This window comes from Henckelia pumila, chromosome 4, assembly GCF_033568475.1.
Source record: "Henckelia pumila isolate YLH828 chromosome 4, ASM3356847v2, whole genome shotgun sequence".
Classification (NCBI taxonomy): Eukaryota; Viridiplantae; Streptophyta; class Magnoliopsida; order Lamiales; family Gesneriaceae; genus Henckelia; species Henckelia pumila.
In genome coordinates this window covers 230,906,612-230,930,321 of record NC_133123.1, presented here as the reverse complement: position 1 = coordinate 230,930,321, position 23,710 = coordinate 230,906,612, and the positions used below count along the sequence as shown (strand labels likewise).

At 33.5% G+C, this 23,710-nt stretch overlaps 2 protein-coding genes across 3 annotated transcripts; both read right to left on the bottom strand.

Moving 5' to 3' along the window:
- Positions 1-8,219: 8,219 nt before the first annotated feature.
- On the bottom strand, positions 8,220-13,066 carry LOC140859776 (putative receptor-like protein kinase At5g39000). Of its 2 annotated transcripts, none has more exons than XM_073262329.1 (7): positions 10,265-13,066; positions 9,703-9,944; positions 9,502-9,628; positions 9,126-9,402; positions 8,915-9,047; positions 8,762-8,848; positions 8,220-8,612 (listed from the first exon to the last, which is right to left on the bottom strand). In XM_073262329.1, the coding sequence occupies exons 1-7, from the start codon at positions 13,011-13,013 to the stop codon at positions 8,505-8,507; spliced, it is 3,723 nt and encodes a 1,240-aa protein (XP_073118430.1). In that variant the 5' UTR covers positions 13,014-13,066; the 3' UTR covers positions 8,220-8,504. The 2 variants fall into 2 exon arrangements, with proteins under 2 accessions (XP_073118430.1, XP_073118429.1); XM_073262328.1 differs by having other exon boundaries at positions 9,703-9,956; positions 10,265-13,065.
- Positions 13,067-14,640: 1,574 nt separating this feature from the next.
- Positions 14,641-16,166, bottom strand: LOC140865535 (protein SPIRAL1-like 2). The gene is made up of 3 exons (XM_073270204.1): positions 16,045-16,166; positions 15,100-15,346; positions 14,641-14,855 (listed from the first exon to the last, which is right to left on the bottom strand). Exons 2-3 carry the CDS (start codon positions 15,343-15,345, stop codon positions 14,775-14,777), a joined length of 327 nt encoding a protein of 108 aa, XP_073126305.1. The 5' UTR covers position 15,346; positions 16,045-16,166; the 3' UTR covers positions 14,641-14,774.
- Positions 16,167-23,710: the final 7,544 nt, after the last annotated feature.

Genomic DNA, 23,710 nt, shown 5'->3' with positions numbered 1-23,710 from the left:
TTTCGATACCAAATTATTTACTTATATAGGCTCCCTCTCCTTACTTTTCAACAATTTTTTTCCACCAATTCCCTTAGGTATTAATTATTGATTTTTCAGTTAAGGGTAGGAGTATAAGGCTTTCACAAAAAAATATTTTTGAATGGATTTTCAAAATTTGTTCTAAGTGCACTTCAATCTTTTTTGTTAAGAGATTGTTGGAAGAAATGGATAATTGAGAGTGAAACTTACACTGATTTGTCATAGGTCGCTAAGCAGTCTTGAAACTGATTTTGTCTAAGTTGCATGTAACTGGAATAAAATGGCACACACACGTTCACGCTAAACTGAAGATGTATTATGAAAGGTTGAGAGCATTTGTGTTTTTAAGTTGTAATAGGACTTCTCTGAGGCTATTTATCCCATGAATTGTTCCTACTTTGTTTTTGTTGTGTTCGTTGCATTGTCTGTCTTGCTCGAGGGCGAGCAAGATTTAAGCATGGGGGAGTTGATAAATATGTTTTTATGCATTTTTTTGTGCTATTTTCGAGTCAAGTTTGCATGCATTTATTATGTTTTTAGATTTGTTTTTGTTTAATTAATTTATTTATGTCATTAATGTGGTCTACATTTCATTTTCCTCGGTTTGAATGAAGGTGCAACGAAGAAAACAAGAATTTGGAACAAGAGAAGAGCCGCAAGAATGAATTACGGATCAGCCTTGATCAAAAAAATCGTTTTTAATTTTAGAGAGCTCCAAATCTGTTCTGCACCGTTCAAAATAAAGTCAAGATGTTTTGAAGCTGTTGTCCAAATTTTAGCTCGATCCGATGGCTAGAACTTGATATATGAATTTTTAAAAATCGTTGCACGCAATAGAAATTGTGGCGCTCGAGCGGGAAAATCATGCGCTCGAGTGCAAAACCTGATTCTAGAAAGTTGATTAAAATTTCGCGCTCCAGTGGGAATAAGCTGCACTCGAGCGCGAACCGGATTTCCAGAGGAGTACGTATTTTTGCGCGCTCGAGCGCGAATTTGCGAGATTGAAAAGTCGGAAATTCCTTGTGGCATAAGGAAATTAATTGGTACGAGTTTCGGACTATATAAATAGAAGATATAACATATTTTTGAAGGGATCCGAAGTTCTAGAAATTGGGGAAACGGAAGAGAGGCGACTCGAGGCTTGGAGTTTTTCTTCTCTTTTCTTTCTTAATTTTTGTTTGAATATTGTTTTCCATTATTGAGTAGTTTTTATTTAACCAAGACCGCGAGATTGGACCGAACAATTTTATGTTGAACATGTGGATTTTTATTTGAGATTTTTTATTTATATTTAATTATATATTGTTGGATTTATATTTTAGTCTTGTGAATAATCTGATCAATTGTTTACTTGCATGTTAATCGATTATAAGTCGACAGAGGAGGAATTGATTTTGATCACTCCAATAATTGACATATGGTTAAACCAACTAGAAATAGTATTCGGTTTCAGTATGCGGTTTTAGGTGAAAATTGAATTCTCATAATTCCCAATGCATTTGAATTTGATTAGAATTATGGAAATTAATCCGTCAATATTTGAATAGGTTTAACTGTTCTAGAAATAGACTGTTAAATAAATTTGAATTCCCCATGATTTAAGATTAAATCTGAATCCTAGATTTGCCACTTGTTTACATAATTTGTTTGGTACCTGCGTTTGTCTTGGTTGTTTTATTTTAATTAAATTTATTCTTTAAGCTATTTTAATTCTTATTGTTTTTAGTAATTAAATTTTTATTTAATTCTTCGCACTCTTATTTTTATTATTTTATCTAGATTAAGTTAAATAATTAAATCTTTAGAATTGACTACAGTCCCTGTGGGATAGATACTTGAACTCATTATCCACTTACTATTATTTGACCTAGTACACTTGCTAGTTGATACCGAATTTAGCGGTCACATGACAATAAAATATTTCCGTCTGATAAGTGTATTTTATACACTTACTATGTTTATGGTTTAAATTGTTAATTGCTTTGTTTCGAGCAGATTTATGCGTTGATTTTGTAGTTTGTGTACATGTAGAGAATTACGAAATTGTTAAGAGAAGAAGGAAAGAAATGAAAATGAAAAGAAAGAAGGAATAAATGAAGCGCTGTACTTTCTTGAAGAAAGCGCTATAGAGCTATTGTTTGTCGCCAAGGAGATGATTGAAGCGCTATCATGTTGTTTCATATGAAGTTTGGAAAATAAAGACGTAGCTTAAGCATGCCCGCCTGTTGAGTACTGAGCGCCCACCCCGTCGAGATACCAGAGTTTTAAAAATTCTCGGGAAGGAAAGTTTAAGATTTTATTGGGCTTCTTATTGGTTTTTGATGCAACATATAAAAGGATAGAATTGGAGAATTGAAAAGGGAGCCGCCGCATAACTCAGATAATTGGGGAGATATTGAACGTGATACTTGGAGAGAAGAGATCTAGGCAGAAGACGTGAAGAGCAGAGTTTGAAGATTGCGTTTTCCGGATACGGCATCGCATATTCGGCTTTGTTTTCTTTCTTTTATATTTATTAAATTCTGAATTTATGTCTATTTTTGTGAACATGAATTATTGTTATAAGAATTTTATTATGAACTAAATTTTTAGAGTTTAGAGGCTGATGTAGCCTGGTTGAGACACTTTTACGAGTCTTTAATTTTATTGGATTTAATTCCCTTAGATTAATTGTTTTTCTAGTATTGATTGTCGTTTCAATTACTTGATAAATAATTAATTTGTTGTATTTATTTGGAATCCGCCACTCGGGAGAGGGGATTTTGAATATGATCAATAGAATTTACACTGTTAATTATTTATATAGCTCGGGAGAGTATATAACTTTAATAGAGCCTTAAGAAGAACATTGTTTTACACATATATCACTGCAATTAGATTCTTAATAAGGATATTGGAATTGAACTGTAGTTGATACACTCTATTTGGCACTTGGGAGAGGGAAATAGAATAATATAAGTGTTCTTGGCTATTAATTGAAAGGACTTCATGAAAATAAATTAATTAGTAGTGAATGTTGTTAAAATCAGGTAAAGTCTAAACCTCTAGACCATTTTTTTCTCTGATTGATATTTCGTGTGCGTGCTACTAAAAATCCATTGATTATTTTATTTTTCTACAAACCTTTCAAATATTGATTTTCTAGATAAAGTTTAGACTATTCTAATTACAAGTACTGAATATTTTCATATTACTCCTCGTGGGATCGAATTATATTGGGGTTTGAGACATTACATTGGATTCGCAATCGAAAAACAAGGAAAAAATTTATGCAGCGTTGAAACTCGATATGAGCAAAGCATACGATAGGGTGGAGTGGAACTTTTTGGAAAGGATCATGCTTAGATTGGGGTTTGACCAGGTTTGGGTTACCAAGGTGATGTCTCTTTGCACTATGTGCTCAAGGAATTTCTTCTTTGTTCATTGCCCATGAAGCTTGCCATAAGTTTTCTGGATTGAGAATAGCTACAACTCCTCCATCGATATCCCATCTTTTCTTTGTCGATGACAGTCTCATATTTTTCAAAGCTAGTGTGGAGGGATGTTTTGGAATCAAAAACTGCCTTGCGATATATGAACGTGCCTCGAGTGAGCTCATTAATTTTGAAAAATCATCTTTGTCTTTCAGCCCTAATATCGATTACGGGTTGGCTGAACAGATCAAGACATCACTTTGCATCCCAATAATTCAGGGGCATGAGGTGTATTTGGGGCTTCCAACATTTACAACCCAGAATAAAAAACTGCAGTTTTGATACCTTGTTGAGAGGGTGGTCAAACGGATGAAGGGATGGAACAACAGATTCTACTCAATGAGTGGGAAAGAGATTTTGATTAGGTTGGTATTACAGACGATTCCAACATATGCAATGTCTTGTTTTCGTATTCTGGTCTCTATTTGCGAGGAAATCGAAATAGAGTGTGAGAACTTCTGGTGGGGAATAGATTAAGGCAAAAGAAAGTTACACTGGAAAACTTGGAAAGATCTATATAAGCCTAAGTGGTTGGGTGGTATGGGATTTTGACATCTTCAATCATTTAATAAGACATTGTTAGCTAAACAAGTATGGCGCATAATTACCCGCCCAGACTCTTTAGTAGCCAAGGTACTTAAATCTAGATATTTTAAACACAAAGATATCATGGGGCGGCTTTGGGAAGCAATCCATCTTTTATATGGCGGTTTATATGTTGGAGTCGATCTTTGCTAGCAAAGGGTCTTTACTGGCGAGTTGGTAATGGGGAGCAGATTCAAATGTTTAGTGATCGATGGATTCCTGGCTCTGAAATCCCATCTCCAAGCACAACTGATATCGAAAGATTTGGAACAGTCAATACACTTTTGGAAGCGGGCAGATGGAACGAGACTCTGGTCCGAACTTTGTTTGCACCTCACCATGCTTCGAAAGTCTTAAGTATTCCACTATATTCAACCCAACAAGATGATTCTAAATACTGGGTGTTTGAACGTAAAGGGAGGTACTCGGTCAGATCGGGATACATGTCAGAAATTGGGTGTTTTGAACCTCCTGTTAATTGCTCTAATGCTCAACAGGGTCAATGGTGGAACTATCTCTGAAGATTTCGAATCCCACCAAAAATTCGTGTTTTCTGGTGGCGCGTATTGCACAACATCATCCCTACGACTGCAAATCTGATTTGTCACCACATACCAATTCAGAACTGCTGCCCCCTGTGTACGCACGGACGCGACTCGACTTGTCATGCCTTTTTCTGGTGTCCGGTGATTAAATCCTATTGGAAGCAAATCGAGTTCTGGTCAGCCATAAAGCAGGTATGACATCTTGATATTATTGATGTGTTTTTATGGATGAAAAATGAGTTGGGAAGGAGGGCAATTGAATTATTTTCAATGTGTGCTTGGGCGGCTTGGACAGAAGGATTACAAATTGTGCATGGGAAGTCAATAAGTAAGATAGATATCTTGGTGGGTTGGAGTGGGAATGTACTTAATAATTTCCAACATGCACATACATCTTTGCAATCTCTGAGAGATTCCAAGTCATTTGGCACAGTGGAGAAATGGATAGCACTACCACGGAACCAGCTACGCCTTGATGTAGACGCAGCTTACAACGAAGAAACTAATCTATATGCCATAGTAGGTGTAGTTCGTGATCACAAAGGACGAAGGATAATTGCATTTGGACAGTAGGTTACTCAACCATTTTCTGTCCTTCATGCGGAACTTGTAGCAATGTTGGAAGGGCTGAAGCTTGTTCATGAAAAGGGCATCCAAATTCATCAGCTTTCAACAAACTCACTCTTGGCAATGCAAGCAGTCATTTGTCAAGATGAAGATCTTAGTTATGTGGGAGTAGCAGCTGCCTCTGTCCGGAATTTTTTAGGCCACAATAGAAGTATTAAAATTTTTCATAGCCGTCGAATGGCAAATTTGGTGGATCATTCTATTGCTCATTTTGTAATTTCTTCACGTTCTCCTATTTATTGGGAACATGAAAATTTTTTTTTTGGTTGGTAAATATTGTATTAGCAAACATTTCTTTTGATTAATAAATATGCAAGAATTACTTCTCAAAAAAAAATAATAAAAGTTAAAAACCCACCCTTATCTCTCTCATATGCATGGGCAGCCATTTCATTTGAAGAAATCAAATCAACCCTTTTTTCTACCCTCATCAAATCCCTAAATTCTACGCCCAAGGAGAAGTAATTTTACACGAGATTACGATGTCTTCGGTTTCTGAAGGAGGAATGATGATCTGTAAATGTGGAAAAAGAGCACACTTGGACACCTGATAATCCAGGTAGAAGGTTCCATGGATACCGAAATTGTAAGGTGATGTCTTGTTTTTCAATTCTTTGATTTTACAGTGTTTCTCTTGCATTGATGTTTATAGTTTTGTTCTGATTTGTTTGGTCAAATATGTTACTTGTTATGACAGAGTGGTGGGTGTGATTTTTTCGCGTGGGAAGATCCACCGATGTGTCATAGGGCCATGACAATAATTCCTGACTGAAATGGAAATTGACCGTGCTCTAAGTTTACAAGAAAGAAACTGAAAAGGAGAATCGAAATTTGAAGAAATTTGAAGTTCCTGCTTGCTGGATCATGGCTGATTTTCATTCTAGTTTGTTTGAGTTATTGGATAATTTCTTAGATATTATATTTGTGTTTTGTAAGAACTTAATTTTTTGAGTAAGAATGTATTAGGTTATTGAATTCAAATGAAAAATGGCTGAGTTATAACACTGGTTTGTATTTGGTGTTTTGTTGAAAATGTGGGAATGAAAAACCTTGTCATTTTCTGAGAGGAAACTGTAAACTGAGATGATGGATGAACTTGTATGATTGTATCAATTACTGATTGTGGAAAATTGAATGAAAATGAGTATTGATTTTCTATTCTTTCATTTTATTTATTTTCCTTCCTCTTTGCTATTGTTGCTCTTTTCTGATTAAGTAATCAGAGTTGATTGATAAACTAATTCTTGGTTGAAATGTATGATTTTGCAAATACATAACTTTGTTCTCGGTTAGAAAATGTATGATTTTGCAGATACAGAATTCTGTTCAAGAAATACTTTGTTGAAGAGTTTTTACTTTGTTCAAGAATGGAGCTGCAGACACAAGAACAGAAGATACAGGAGCACAAAGTGAAAATAGTGAACCATTCAAGAGTATTTATTTTGTATATAAGAAAGTGATAATAGTTAACTGTGTTTTATGAAATCTAATGTAAATTTATTTTTGAATCTGTTGTAAATTTGTTTCTATTGATCAATAAAAGTTCCTAAAATTCTTGTTGCCATTCATTTGCATTTAAGTATAAATTTTTGAATATTATATATTGTGATATCATTCTAAAACCAAAAGATCACAAAGATTGGAGCAACAGAACAATTTTATCCACATTGCTTCCCTGTTGAATGCACATAACAAGTAATCTTGGAACAGTCTTGGTGCAAAACTGATTTGATGCAAAACTGAACAAGTAGATGAACACACCTAAATAGCAAGCTCTGGTACAGAAAAATTTAAAGAAACAATAAATTTGAATGCACAGAACAAGTACCAATAGATTCAAAAGAAACCGAACGAATTTGCATACCAATCATCAATGAAATTGTATGAGAAAAAAATGAACTAAAAATATGACAGCTCAAATACTAATAATTTTTTGTCACATACAACTGTTCAACAACACAAATGACAAAAACAAACAATACCAGAGGCAAATTGAAAACAACACGAATTCATCAAACAAAGTGGATTCACTTGGAAAAAAGGATCAAACCTTAGATGAGATTGTTCACCCATTACCAAATATTGGTCAAACAAAATTTGTTCCAATTCTCAAAATACAAAATACAAAACAGAATACTAAGTAACCATAAACAATCTAATCAAAGCATCTTCTTTTTTCTTTTATCTTTTCCAAGTCCAGATTTATTTTTGTTTTCTAATAAGATGGTTGTTTAAAAAATGATATTAATTAAAATAGTTCTGATCATCAAAATTTAACTTTTTGCTTTAAGATGGTGATTGTTTTGAAATAATTGCATTCTTGTGAGTAAATAATAAATTTGATAAAATAAAATTTTATGATATTTTTCATGTTTTGTAAATTTCAATTCGTGTCTGAATGTCGAACCAATAAATATTTCATATCACATGCATAAAAATTAGATATATTATAATTTCTTTCAATAATATAATTATTTATTTTGTCAACCAACCAAAAAACATACCTTTCAAATGTTTTTTTAAAAAGTCTTATCCAATAACACTTTTTAAAAATAATTTTCAAGATGGTTTTAAAAATTTTTATCCAAACACAAATTTTAAACTTTTTCTACTTATAAAACATTTAAATAAAATAACCAAATTAGGTTGCAATTGAATTTGGTCATTTGAAATCTATGAACTCCAATTATGTAAAGTCAAATCAATCTCCTACTTATTTTCACTTATCACAATAAATTTCAAATGATTGTAATATTTTAGGATTTAAAAAATATTGTAATTAATTCAATTATAGTGTAAATAAATATAAAGATGAATTTATTTTATTTTTCGTGTAAGTTATTAAAAAAATAGAAATACATTTAAATCAATAGATTTCCAATCCTTTCATATTCAAACTCGAACTTAATTTAGTGTATTTAAATTATTTATACAAACACACATACTTGCTAATTTTTAGTACTAATAATAACATAAAAACAAAGTCCCTGTGCATCGCATGAGTAAAAATAAAGTTCATGTACGTCGCATGAGATGCAATACTAGTACTAAGTAAACACGACCTAACAACATTGTATTTCTAATGACACCGTCCTCACTCCTCAAAGCATACCATATCTATAATGATATTCACATGTGTGTGTTTGTTTTCCTTTCTTATTATTATTATTTTTTTTTTTTTTTTGCGCTTATAGCACCAATTTTTTTAGCATACCATATCTATAATATCTATAATGATATTCAACATTGTACTTTACGCTGGTAAAGATTTGAGAAGTGGTTGCAAAGCCTTCACCACAAGGCGCATGTCTGGCCGGAATTCTTCCTCGTATTGCAAGCAAAGTGCTGCCACTGCTGCCATCTAAATAACCAAGAATCGTGTAGAAAATTTCAAATAAAGGAACGATAAAGTCCACGATTTAGCAATTATTATAATGTCCTCCAAAACAAATCACAAAACGTCATGTTGTGTGATAACATAAACAGAAAAAAAAAATTAAAAAAAAATACCTTAGCAGCAGCCTTTGGAGGATAATCACCATATAGTTTGGGATCTACACATTGCTTTACTTTATCTTCACCCAACCTTGGAGTTGCCTGAAAGTTGAAATTAGTTGAATTCTAACTGAAATCAAGATATGATTCACTAGAAACAAAACTCACCCACGTAACCAGATTTTGTTGCCCTCTGGGTTGGTTGTGATCTACTGGCATTCTTCCCGTCAGAAGTTCTAAAAGAACCACTCCAAAACTGAACACATCACTTTTCCGAGTAATTTGCCCTGCCATTGCATACCTGAACGATGCGCACAATCAGTTCATAAGATCTAAAAAGGTTTAATGTTGAGTAAGTGAATGGAGAGTAATATCTGACTCTGGAGCATGGTATCCAAATATGCCCAAGACTCTGTTTGAGTACTGGTGAACAGTTATATCAGATGATGATCTCTCTGACAAGGTAATATCAGCAAGTTTGGCTAAATCGTCATCAAACAGCAGCACATTGCTGGATCTGACATCACGGTGGACAACTGAAGGGTGACATTTCTCATGCAAAAATTCTAGGCCTTTGGCTACACCAAAAGCAATCTTCACTCTTTGATTCCAGGTAAGAACTGGACCAGGTTTTGCCCCTCGCACTCCTTTCCTGCCTATACAACATGAAATGATAATTAAGAGCCGTCTTGTCGTTCAGTCTTGTCGTTCATCAACATCTTCGATGTTTAGATATAGCTGAGACTTTGACATACCATGTAAAACATCATGTAAAGTGCCATTTTTAGCATACTCGTAAGCCAAGATACGGTGATTTTCCTCCACACAATATCCAAGCAATCTCACGAAATGCTCGTGTTTGAGTCTTGAAACCAACGATAACTGTATGGTCCATGATGACATTTCAGGGAATCAATTTTCATTTACAAAACAGAGGAGCTGACGAAATAAAATACCTGGGGCATGAAGTAAGAGTCTGGTTCTGGTGAAGAATCAGCCTCCAGCTTTTTAATTGCTGCAGGCTGTCCACCGATCAGCTCTGCATAGAACACCTTGCCGTAATAACCCTCTCCAATAAGAGCCGCGGATCCAAAATTACTCGTCAGTTTACGGAGGTTAGCCAATGACAATGACGGTACTTCAATAGGTAAAACGTTCTCAGGAGATCCACTACTTGCTTCTGATGTCCTTGGCTCTCCTCTTTCACCGCCTCAAATTCATTAAGCCAAAATATATCGGTAAATGTCTTAGTTTTGCAAGTACTTTATTACTATATATCTCAATTTGATGAAAACTGAAAAAAAATGGCATACGGTTTAGAAAAAATAGGAGTATAATAAAATCAAAGTAGCAAACGCAAATGTACAGATAAAAAATGTCAACTCAACCACATTCAAATTTGATGAGTTGCAGCAAAGCTCCGTTTACCAAAACGTCAGCAAAATATCATAGACTTGAAACTCAAAATATGAGAAATTGTTTCGTTTTTTAATTTACTGTGCTGCGTTAAAAGTATACCTGGTATCGGCAACTCATTTTTCTTCGAGGGCTTAAATATGTTCCACAACGCATCCCAAGACCACCGAGATCGCTTATTTGCCATGGCTTTCCTCCAATTTCCTTCAGATAGAGCATGGCCGTTATTCAGGTTGCGGCTTGTTTGTTCTCTCGGAAGAGGTTCTAAAGTTTGCTCACTTGGGGAGGACGATGCCAGTTGCTCATTGACTAATACATTGGCTTCATCACTGCGGCTCCTTTGTTCTCTGGGATGAAGGGTCGGAGTTTGCTCATTAGGGGAGGAGAATTTTGGTTGCCCACCAACTAATACTTTGGCATCATCATCGTGGCTAGTTTGTTCTTTAGGAAGAGGGGTGATAGTCTGCTCATTACCAACTAAAACATTGGCTTCATCATCATAGGGAGCAACACTTGTCATCTCATTTGACAACGAACATCTCGTGGTTTTCTGCTGCTCAAGTGCAAACTGAAGTTGCACCACAACTTGAGCCATTGTCGGTCGCTTCCTTGGGTTATCTTCCAAGCATCTCTCAACAACCTTTAAAAATGTTCTCAGGCTATCTGGTGAAATCTCCCCCAAACTTAAAGCTACGATCAGATCAACTTCTCCTTTAATGATTTTATCTCGAGCCCACTTTGTTAGAACTTGTTCCTCCTTTGGAACACTTTTATCTAATGCCGGTCTCCCACACAATACTTCCAACAAAACAACACCAAAGGCATATATGTCACTTTTCCTTGTCAGTTTACCTGTCCTAAAATAATTTGGGTCAAAATACCCAAACGTACCCTTAACTCTTGTGCTAACATGGCTCTGTACCTTGCTTTTCCTTTCACGTTTGACCAAGCCAAAATCTGAAACCTTAGCCACGAAATTTTCATCTAGTAGAATGTTTGAAACCTTGACATCACGATGTATGATTCCATGTCCTGTGTGAAGATAATCTAGTCCTCTAGCAGCTCCAACGCAGATGTCAAGACGTTGTTTCCACGTGAGAGAAAGACAGCTTTCGCCATTTCTTTCAAGCTTGTAGAGGTGGTCCGCCAAAGTTCCATTATGCATGTAGTCATAAACAAGAATCATTTCCCCATGCTCATTGCAATAGCCAATCAGAGGGACGAGATTAACATGTCGGAGCTCAGAAAGTGTTTCAATCTCTGTCAAAAACTCATGTGCCCCTTGCGTGGAGTTTGATTTCAATCGCTTTATGGCGACAGTCACACTCCCGTTATCAATTAGGCATTTGTAAACTTTACCGAATCCACCCTTCCCAATTACAAGTACGTCACTGAAATTACGAGTGCCCAACTGTATCTCGGCTAATGAAAAACAACGGCAAAATCGTTCGGCCCTGGCCGATGGCTTGTTTTCGTCCTCTGTATCTGTTGATAGGAAAACTCCTCCCAACTCATGGATAATGGTGTTTACTATAGAAATTATAGCTACCACAGCAGTTGCAATAGCACTTCTAATATTGATAATTGAGAGAACTGATTGGATAGTCCAAGACCTTGAGTCCCATGTAGAAGGTAAGGGATTCAAGCTGGCAAGACTATTGTCAAGATTGCTGAGTTTGAATATTTCAAATGCTGTAAAGGGTCCGTGCCCATGTATGAACTCGTCACATGTTTGAAGGGAGAGATCACGTTTACCTTCTTCTTTTAGTCCTCTTGCTATAACTATAAAGTCCCTAAAGTTATACTTGAGCAAGACAATGCCATCTCTTTCTTGGAGCACGTCCATATTGGTGCAAACAACTATATCATTAACGAGGACTTTAAAAATCATTTGGCCTTTTCCTATCATCTTTAGTCCTGCATTAGAGAATTGAAGTCTAACCAAGTACCTGAATCCCACATCTACTGGTATTTTCCACGTCAAATCACTAGCCTTTTCTTTTGGAACTATTATTTCCCCCACCCCAAAAATATCGCTAAAATCATCACCCGATGAAGCATAATCCCATCTGACCTTTTGTCGGTGAACAGTTTCTAGCGCGGTGCCATTATCAATGTAGAACAAGTGAGACTCATGCCCATTAATCACCCGTGCCCCAACACTAGTCTCACCATGAAAGCAAGGGTGAGCCAGAGGCACAGGAATGATCTCAATCCCATTGATGAATGCATAAGCATGTGGTGATTGAGTGGTGGCCGGGGAGAAAACAATGTTGAGCGGTTGATAGTTTTCTTCCACATTCAAACAATATTCCTTCACAAAATAACTCAACCCAAGAGCATCGCTGGTCAGCGAAGCACTGAAGTTAGCAAGAAAGGTGAAAGGTCCGGCCACAACATTGAACAAATCCTTCCGCCTTTCGAACCCTTTATACGCAGTGGGATTAAAGTGAAGTCGGATGAATTTCTGACCTGGGTTGAGTGAAAACGAGTAGGAGAAAGCGGAACGAGAGATTCTGGCGGTTTTATAGGGAATGTTGTTGTAATCAGAAGCAGTGGAGATGGTTGATGTGCCTTTTAACTGCAGCGAGGAGCTGAGCTTTGGGTGCTTATCTCCGATCCATTTCCTGCCGGAAGGAGTTGCAGAAACGGCATTTGAGCCGCAGTTGATCGAAACGTCGCCGGTGATGTAACCATCGATACAATCTGTTGAAGCAATCAAGCAAATGAACAGCACCACACAAATTGGATAATCATTCATGCTTCGATTTATGATTGCAATTCGGTGATGATCATAAGAATTTTTGTAGACTTTCATTTTCAAGTCGTCTCCTCTCCTCGGAACATCCATCCTTCACACGTAGTGTCAACATTTAGCTCAGCTGGTCCCAGTATAGGCTAAATTCTAATTGATGACTTTTTTGAAACTGTTTGTTCAACCGTTAAATTCCAAAGTATGATATATATATATATATAAAAATATATATATATTATATATATATATATATATAAATTTTCGTCAATAACATCCAACTCGTTTCCGACCACTAAAACTTGATATTGTGTCTAAAACATGGTACTGGATTTTAGTGATCGGGAACGAGGTGGGCAGAAATAGTTAGGCAGCTGAAAATATATATATATTTATTTATTTATCTATTTTATTATTTTTTTGAATTGAAACCAAGTATGAGATTTGAGAGCAATAATAATTGCATCGTACTTGCACTCTATGATTTTTCTTGTCATAAGATGATACCAAATATGTCCATTTTGCCTCCTCTCAAGTATGTGGTTCCAATGATATGTGGCATTTGATTATTAATTTGGAATAAAATAACAATTTCCTAATGTTAAATGTACATTTTCTGGGTTGCTTTGAATGAAATGATTTGAAATCTTGGAATTCAAATTTTTTTTTAGATTAATTCATGTTGATTGAATTTGGTACTCTTCTCTTGCTAATTCATGTAAATGCAATCGTAATCAGGGCGGATTTGAAATATACGTAAAATACATGTCATTTCAATTACATCATTCAAATCCCTCAAGCACAACCTTAAAATTTTTATGAAATTTTAAAAATTCAGTTTCATAATTTGGTTAGGTGTGAAGTCTGATTGTGTTTTCTACCTATCAGGAATGCAGTGCTAAGAACGATGTAACGTGAATTAAAAATCTGTCATGAGAGGCATTTTTTTTTCGTTCTTTTTTAAGTCAACTTTGAATAGAGTGGCAGAGAATTTTATTTTTCAGTCAATTGTTTGAAATGGAAAGATAGTTTTTTCTGAAAAAGTAGTTAAAAAAGCCAAAATTATAAGCCATAAAATATGGTCTATACTTTATATATGGTAATGCTACATACACACACATACATATCTTACTATATTATTAAAGTAAATACTATCTAATTAACAAAGTTTCAATTAATTAATGAAGTTTGATTTGAAATTATCATTATTTTCTAATTTAATTTTTAATTAAACCAAAATTATTGGGCAAAATAGTCATTTTATATGGATTTCCTCTTTTCTAGCCATTATATGCTCACTTTGTGCTCTTTGATATTTTTTTATTTAAAAAAATGACACTTATTTTATAAGATATATTTTTTTTTTGTGAATATTTGTTTATGAAAACGTTATATTTATATTATTTTTTAATTTTACAATTTATTATTTAATGTTTTCGTTAAAAAAATGAAATGTAAGAGCACGCAACGCGTGCAGCGGAATACTAGTACTATATAAAACACCAAATGCTTTTGTGTTAAGCTACCCACGGTCCACGAACATGCTCTTAAGAATCATGCATTTCTTGATCAGCAGAACAATACACCATGGTCCGACAGATTAATTAAGTTGATATGATAGTAGAGCAAATATAAACAAATTGTTGAGCAACTGAATCAATATTGATTTAAATTGAAGATGGGTTTTACAAACTTTTTATTTAGGTCCCAAAAATATATGCAATTATACCAAGACTTGAATGTATATTGAATATTGAACTAGTACTACTTATTGTAAATCATAGCAATCACCAAAGTTCAGTTATCACACTTAGGATGAGTAACCAAATGCTCCAGACAGGTATTTCAGGACCACAGGCATCATTTGCTCCCATCTCCGAATAGGTAATTTAGGGACGAGCCACCCCCAGGTGCAGCATGGACCTTTGTCGATGGTCGGTCCTAATATCATTTATACGTCATTAAAGAAGCCACATGAGTAACCATAGGCGAATAGGCATATTTGTGAAATTACAAATATGATGAAAAGAGGTCCAAGTTACTAGACAAGAACTTGATTGTCATGATCCTTATGAAAAAGTGAAATCATATTTTAGAATCTGATTGCTATCTTGCAAGAAATTCATAGACCGTTCGTGATGAGAAAGTAAAACCAGTCAACATTATGCATAAGAACACAACATACAGTTATGACGTTTCCGCAGTTCTGCCCATCTGTTCTGAAGTAGTTATTTGTGACACTGCCAAGGTTGCTGCCTGCAGGATTCCTCTTATTGTTATCCGCTACTTGAGGAGTGGCAGAGGGCTTTGAGGGAAGCTCGTTGCTTGGTGCATTTTGTGCTGCTCCAGGATTTTTGGGGGCCTGATCTCCACTTCCAAACAGGTAACCCAAAGAACTTTGGCCACCACCAGCACTGACTCCACGACCCATTCTCTTAGTTTTTTCAGAAGAAAGACCAATATGTTCAGATGCTTATCATGTTGAAGATTAACAAATGATCACACTTTCGCAACATTTATTCCCAGATGCAACAAACGTTACAAAATATAAAAAAAATGCCATTGTTCCCCCTTTTAAAAAAAATCCAACCAATACCAATAAAGTAATTTGATGAAAGCCTTTCAATTTCAAAGTCAATTGAAAAAACAATCAATACTTGATGGTAAGGATTTGATATTTAGAAGCTACAATCTTGTCCTATCAAATAAAATGCGGCAAGCATCAATACTTCATAGTTCTGTCAACAGAGTAAGATGAAAAATTAACCCCGATCTCCAAAAATGACGGATAAACATTAATAACATGCGCAAAACAAATCCTCTCAAAACGACAATATCGATTTGATCGTTTGATGCTTGAAAGCTTTAATCTTGTTACATCTAATAAAATACAGTGAGGATCATTCACAGAGTAAGATGAAGAAGATCAACCCCGATCTTCAAAAAATAATGGATAAAATTGATAACTATTTGCAAAACCAAATCCCAATTATTTTCATTGGGAAATGCAATCAATCAAAGCCATCCAGGAACGCATCAGATTCAGATCAACCGCGATGAATAATAAAAGCGTTAAAAATCACAAAATGTAGATTCGATTGATTCACGTAACGAGAAATTTTGAACGTACCCCTTGACGTTTGATGCGCGAGGAATGAAATTTTCTTCAAGAGAGAGAAATGGGAAGTCGATTGATTTGAAGGTGAGAATTATAACGGACGGCCTTTCAAATACTTTTAACCTAACACCATATTTGCCATTCTCATTTTAGCCTTTCGTTGTATTTAATATCTATACTATTAATTTATATCTATACTATTAATAAAGGAGAAAGCCTAATAATAAATACTTTTGGTGAAACTTTTTTTAATATTCCAAATATACCCTTAATTTGTTGTAGATTTTGTTTTATTAATTCAAATTTGATTTATTTTTTTAATTAATTTATTTAAACTTTATTTTCTTTTTCTTTAGTTAAATAATGTTTGAATTTGTTCCGTCATAATTATATAATCATATTTGTTTATTAAAAAAATCGTTCATCTATTATATTTTGTGTACACGCATTGCGTGTGCCAAAATTGCTAGTTTAATTTAAAAACCAATCCAACTTACAATTTTCATCTATACTGGAGAAAGCCTAATAATAACTACTTTTGGTGAGACTTTTTTTAATATTCCAAATATATCCTTAATTTGTTGTGGATTTTGTTTTATTAATTCAAATTTGATTTATTTTTTTAATTTATTTATTTAAACTTTATTGTCTTTTTCTTTAGTTTAATAATGTTTGAATTTGTTCCGCCATAATTATATAATTATATTTGTTTATTAAAAAAATCGTTCATCTATTATATTTTGTGTACACGCATCGCGTGTGCTAAAGTTGCTAGTTTAATTTAAAAACCAATCCAACTTACAATTTTCATATAAATTTAATATTTAAAAATTTGTAGCTATCTTATCTTATCTGTTTTTTTTTTTTTATAAAAAGGTGTAGCTTATATTAAAAACTATACTATTAATAAAGGGAGAAAGCCTAATAATAACTACTTTTGGTGAGACTTTTTTTAATATTCCAAATATACCCTTAATTTGTTGTGGATTTTGTTTTATTAATTCAAATTTGATTTATTTTTTTAATTTATTTATTTAAACTTTATTTTCTTTTTCTTTAGTTAAATAATGTTTGAATTTGTTCCGTCATAATTATATAATCATATTTTTTTATTAAAAAATCGTTCATCTATTATATTTTGTGTAAACGCATCGCGTGTGCCAAAGTTGCTAGTTTAATTTAAAAACCAATCCAACTTACAATTTTCATCTATACTATTAATAAAGGGAGAAAGTCTAATAATAACTACTTTTGGTGAGACTTTTTTTAATATTCCAAATATACCCTTAATTTGTTGTGGATTTTGTTTTCTTAATTCAAATTTGATTTATTTTTTTAATTTATTTATTTAAACTTTATTTTCTTTTTCTTTAGTTAAATAATGTTTGAATTTGTTTCGCCATAATTATATAATCATATTTGTTTATTAAAAAAATCGTTCATCTATTATATTTTGTGTACACGCATCGCGTGTGTCAAAGTTGCTAGTTTAATTTAAAGACCAATCCAACTTACAATTTTCATATAAATGTAATTTAAAAATTTGTAGCTATCTTATCTTATCTTTTTTTTTTTTTTTAAAAAGGTGTAGCTTATATTAAAAATATACTTAAATAACTTTAATTTTTTTAAATATTCTATATATCTATATATATTATTATTTATTATCTATAAAAGTGGCACTTTAGTTATGAATTTACATTTTTGTCCACATTTTATTTTTTAATAATTAATTTTTTGACATTTTCAAGGTTTTTTGAGGTTTTTATGTCATTTTGTAGTTTTATTCAATGCGTATTTAATTTGTGTTTGTTTATTTATTCTAGATAAAATTAATTGATAATATTTAATTCATATCCTGATGAATTTACAATTTTTTCCTCATTTTATTTTATTTAATAATTATTTTTTGTCATTTTAAGACTTTTTGAGGTTTTTTATGTCATTTTGTAGTGTTGTTCAATAAGTATTTAATTTGTGTCTAATTATTTATTCTACGTAAAATTAATTTCTAATATTTAATTCATGTCCTAAAATAAATGTTGTATTAGTTGAAATTTTCTTAAAGTCTTTGTCGATAAATCTAAGAAATTTATTAATTTTGTGAATTTACTTTCAACATTTATCTTCATCGCTATGGTGTTAGGCTTCTAAACTTTTTAACATAATATTTTGATTATTAAACTTCAAATTTATTTTTGTACGCTCAATTTTAGTTATCAACTATTTTGACCTAATTGCTAGCGTGACATCGAAAAATGCTTATTTTGCATCGAAGAATGCTGACATGACATAATAATGATTACGCGACATCGAAAATTGTCAGCAATTGGAACAAGAATCGTCGAATTAAAATGTTAGTGTACCAAAACTAAATTTTGACAAACCAGTTGACTAAAACTCAAAATGTGACAAGTTAATGAACCAAAAAAAATTATTTCTCTAAGATAAATTAGTGTTTTATGTTACAAATAAATAAAAATAAAATTATCATTTAACATACATTACTTATGTTGAAGTGTAATAATTATCTATACTGGGTAGAATAATCGAAACATGACATTTGAGCTACAACATAGTTTAAAATATTTGTGTAGTACTTTTACCATTTACTATATGTTTTTGGGAAAGGGATTATAAGCACTCGCTCATACAATTGGAATCAAACCAAGATCACAGTTTCGATTCACATAATTAATTGCAAGCATAATTGATGGGTTATGACCAAATTTGACTTTTTCCCGGGTCAAAGTCTAATGACTCAATCCATTTGGGTCTCATATAATTTAATTATTTATTTGAACACTTTATCAAGCCCATAAAATCCTAAAAGCCCATAAAAGGATCAAGCTCATGAAACTCTCCGATTATCTATAAATATTTCAACTTTTCTTATTGTTAAGGAATGCTCTCTATAGTCACATGCTCTAGTTTTTTAGAACTTTTATTGGGCAAATACTGACTTGAGCGTCGGAGTGTTTTCGCTGGGCAACCCCTGGCGCCACTTACTTTGCTTTGTGATGCAGGTACCCATGAAGTTCGGTCTTTGGAACAGTTCGAGTATTAATCCGGCTATCCAGATCTCTACAAGTTACCCGAATTTTTTTTAATCGGATAATATCAATTTTTGGCTGCATCAATAATTATTGGAAAGGAGATTATTAGGTGCAAAAATTATATCATTGCTAGGTAGAACAATCAAAACGTAGCTTTTGAGTTGCTGTACAGTTTAAAAATATTTGAGTTTCACAATTATCACCAACTATAGGTTTTAATAAAACATAAAGCGCTAAGTCCTACGGTTTAAAAAAATCTATGTTTTTTAACGTTTCTCGACAAAATTATAACATATGTTATTGCTTTATATTTGTTAGTTAAAAAAATAAATTAAACCCAAGGTATAAAGCATGTAATATATGCATTATAAGAAAAACGTCGATTAGAGATCACATATCGATCGTAAAAGAGAAAGTTAAAGACATAATGTTCTCACATCAATAGCTAATTAGAGATCGAATCATTGTGACTTAAGTTTGAAATTGGCCATAAAAAATATAACATTTAATTAAAAAATTTAATCAATTTAAAACAAAATATGATAATTTCAATCTCAACCAAATAAAATTGTTGTCACGTGCAACACACATGCAATTTTCTATTTGCACTAATTTTATTTAAAGAACTAGAAGGAGATTTTGATCAACCTTGATACGTGCTTATGTTATTAATTTTAATATAATAAAAATAGAAGCCCAAAAACCAAAAATTATAACTTTTGAAAAAAAAAATTCGAGTGCTACTTTTAAAAGGCTTTGGTAAGTAACCAAACATTGTGACTTTCTTTTAACCAATTTGTTTCTCTAGCTAGCCAAACAACTCTATATATCATAATTTTTTTATGTTGATTGTAATTCGATAGTATTTAAAGTTTCATCATCAGCGTTGATTGATAATATGAAATTCGTACTTTTACCCAATCAATTTTGCTTGTATTGTATTAGCAGTAAGGTGGACGCTTAATAATTTTTGTTTCCGTCCACTTAATAGTAAGCACCTAGATAATAGCAGTAGGGACAACCCCAATGGACACCAAGTGACAAAAGATTGAACTGTTGGTTTTTATGTTCAATGTGTAGCGGAAAAATGTGAACAAAATAAGATTAAACGAGTGGTCTTTAACCATGATTCCTTCTGGTTGCTTCATATAAGTGTTTTCTTCAAGATGGCCATTCAAAAAAGCCATATTGACATCCATTTTCCAAATCTCAGAGTCGAGACTAGCGGCAATGGACAAAAGAATGCGGATAGACTTTATCATGGCAACAGGAGAAAAAGTTTCTTCATAATCAACTCCTTCCTTTTGGGTATAACCGTTTGCAACTAATCTAGCTTTGAAAGTCTCTACTTTCCCATCCACATTTCTATTTTTCTTGAAGACCCATTTACACCCTATGGGCCTGACATCTTCAGGTGGATCTACAAGTTCCCAACTGAGTTGGAGTATATCGACTACATCTCTTGGTTCATGGCTTCTTGCCATTTTTCTTTATCAGGATCATTCATTGCATGTTGATATGTCATTGGATCATCATCATTGGTATCGGCTACAACAACATTTGGTTCACCATCCTGTCTATATCGAGTAGGAATTCTAATAACTCTCCCACTACGTCTAGGTACCTAGCTTTCCTGATTAGGAATAGTGGTTTCCTCTGTTTCCCTATTATCTTCTACACACATTAGTTGTGGAATGATCTGAACATTTAGCAATTCCTCGAGTACAAATATACTACGAGGCTCGAAGTTAGTCATATAGTCGTTCTCAACAAAAGTAGCATTTGTAGATACAAATACTTTCTTTTCTTGTGGACTATAAAATAAACCTCCTCTAATTCCTTTTGGATAGCCAACAAACAGACACACTTCTGTTTGTGGTTCCAGTTTACCTTATTTTCCTTTTAGCACGTGAGATGGGCATCCCTAGTTACGAAAATGACGTAAGCTTGTTTTATGCCCATTCTATAATTCTATTGGGGTATTAGGGACAGACTTTGATGGTACAACATTCAAAATGTAAACTGTTGTTTGTAATGCATATCCCCAAAAAGATGTAGGTAACGAGGCATAGCTGATGAGTGCATTTTGTATGCATTAGTTCGTGATAGGTTTATGTCTATTTTGTGTGCATTCATATTATTTTTATGTGTTTTTAGGTGTTTTAGTGCATACTTGTGTATTTCACTCTCCTGGTTAATTTTGTAGGAAAATGGATTTCTAAAGAATGAATTACGAAGCAGCCTTGGTCAAAAATTCAAATTTAATTTTAGAGCACCCAAATCAGATCTTCACCGTTCCAAATAAAGTTCAAGATGTTTGAAGCTGCTGTCAAATTTTCATTTTGATCCGACGGCTAAAGCTTAAGATATGAATTTTTAAAAATCGTCGCGCAGAGCAGAAAAATCCACTCGCTCGACCGAGAGTTGATGCTCGCTCGAGCGAGCCGGACTTGCTAAAAATCTTCCGGGACAGAGAGTTTCTCGCTCGAGCGAGATTTGTCTCCGCTCGAGCGAGCGTGGCGTGCAGATTCCATATATTTGGAAACTCTTGGTCGAAAAGGATGCTATCTTTTAGAGATCCTTGGACACTTAAATACCGATCTATTCATCAGATTAAGGGTATCAACACGCAGAGAACACAGACAAGAGGCAAGAGGCGGCTACGGGCGTGGAGATTGAATAGTCTGATCAACTGTTTGCTTGCATGTTAATCGATTCCAAGTCGACAGAGGAGGTTTCGATTTTGATCACTTTGATAATCAACATATTGTAAAACCGACAAGAAATAGAATTCGGTTTCAGTGTGCAGTTTGGGTATAAACTGAATTTTCACAAATATTTAATGCATTCAAATTTGATTAGAATTACGAAATATTAGTTCATCAATATTTGAATAGGTTTGATTGTTCTAGAAATAGTCCTTTGAACAAATTAGGAGAATTCCCGTGAATTAAGATTAAATCTGAGTCCTGAATCGACTACATGTTACATGATTTGTTCGGTACTTACGTGTGTCTTGGTTGTCTTTGTTTTAATTATTTTTAACTTGAGTTATTTTTATTCTTATTTCTTAAGCAGTTTTTATTTTGTTTTCTTATTTTATTTAAATCAAATTGCCTTTTATTATTTTGTCTAGATTAAGTAAAATAATTAATTCTTGAGAATTGACAACAATCGCTGTGGGATCGATACTTGGACTCTCAATCCACTTTATTATTACTTGACCTGGTGCGCTTGCCAGTAGATTTTTATCAAACCGATTTTAGCGGTCAAGTTTTTGGGATCAGCCTTGGTCAAAAATTCAAATTTAATTTTAGAGGGACCCAAATCAGATCTCCACCATTCAAAATAAGTTCAAGATGTTTTGAAGCTGCTGTCAAAATTTCAGGTCGCTTCGACGAATAGAACTTAAGATATGAATTTTTCAAAATCGTCGTGCGGAGAAAAAAAATCCACTCGCTCAAGCGAGAGTCGATGCTCACTCGAGCGAGCCGGACTTGCCAAAAATCTTTCGGGACAGAGAGTTTCTTGCTCGAGTGAGATTTTTCTCCGCTCGAGCGAGCGTGGCGTGCAGATTACATATATTTGGAAACTCTTGGTCGAAAAGGATGTTATCTTTTAGAGATCCTTGGACACTTAAATACCGATCTATTCATCAGATTAAGGGTTCCAACACGTAGAGAACACAGACAAGAGGCGAGAGGCGGCTACGGGCGTGGAGATTGAAGACGCTCCATCAGTTTTTCTTCTTTTCTTCTTTTCTTTATTAATTTTTGTTTGACTATTGTTTTCAATTATTGAGTAGTTTATTTTCAACCAAGACGGCGTGATTGGACCAAACAAATTCATGTAGAAAACTTGGATGTTTGTTTGGGATTTTTCAGAGTTGATTTTATTTTATTGATTGTCATATTTATGTTTGTCTTATGAATAGTCTGATCAACTGTTTGCTTGCATTTTAATCGATTCCAAGTCGACAGAGGAGGTTTCCATTTTGATCACTTTGATAATCAACATATTGTAAAACCGACTAGAAATAGAATTCGGTTTCAGTGTGCGGTTTGGGTGTAAACTGAATTTTCACAAATATTTAATGCATTCAAATTTGATTAGAATTACGAAAGATTAGTTCATCAATATTTGAATAGGTTTGATTGTTCTAGAAATAGTCCTTTGAACAAATTAGGAGAGTTGCCGTGAATTAAGATTAAATCTGAGTCCTGAATCGACTACATGTTACATGATTTGTTCGGTACCTACGTGTGTCTTGGTTGTCTTTGTTTTAATTATTTTTATCTTGAGTTATTTTATTCTTATTTCTTAAGCAGTTTTTATTTTATTTTCTTATTTTATTTAAATCAAATTGCTTTTTATTATTTTTCTAAATTAAGTAAAATAATTAATTCTTGAGAATTGACAACAGTCCCTGTTGGATCGATACTTGGACTCTCAGTCCACTTTATTATTACTTGACCTGGTGCGCTTGCCAGTAGATTTTTATCAAACCGATTTTAGCGGTCAAGTTTTTGGCGCCGTTGCCGGGGACTGTTTAGTTAATATTAGGATAGATTATTTGCTTGAAACTAGATATTTTATTATTTTTAGTTTTTAATTATTTATTT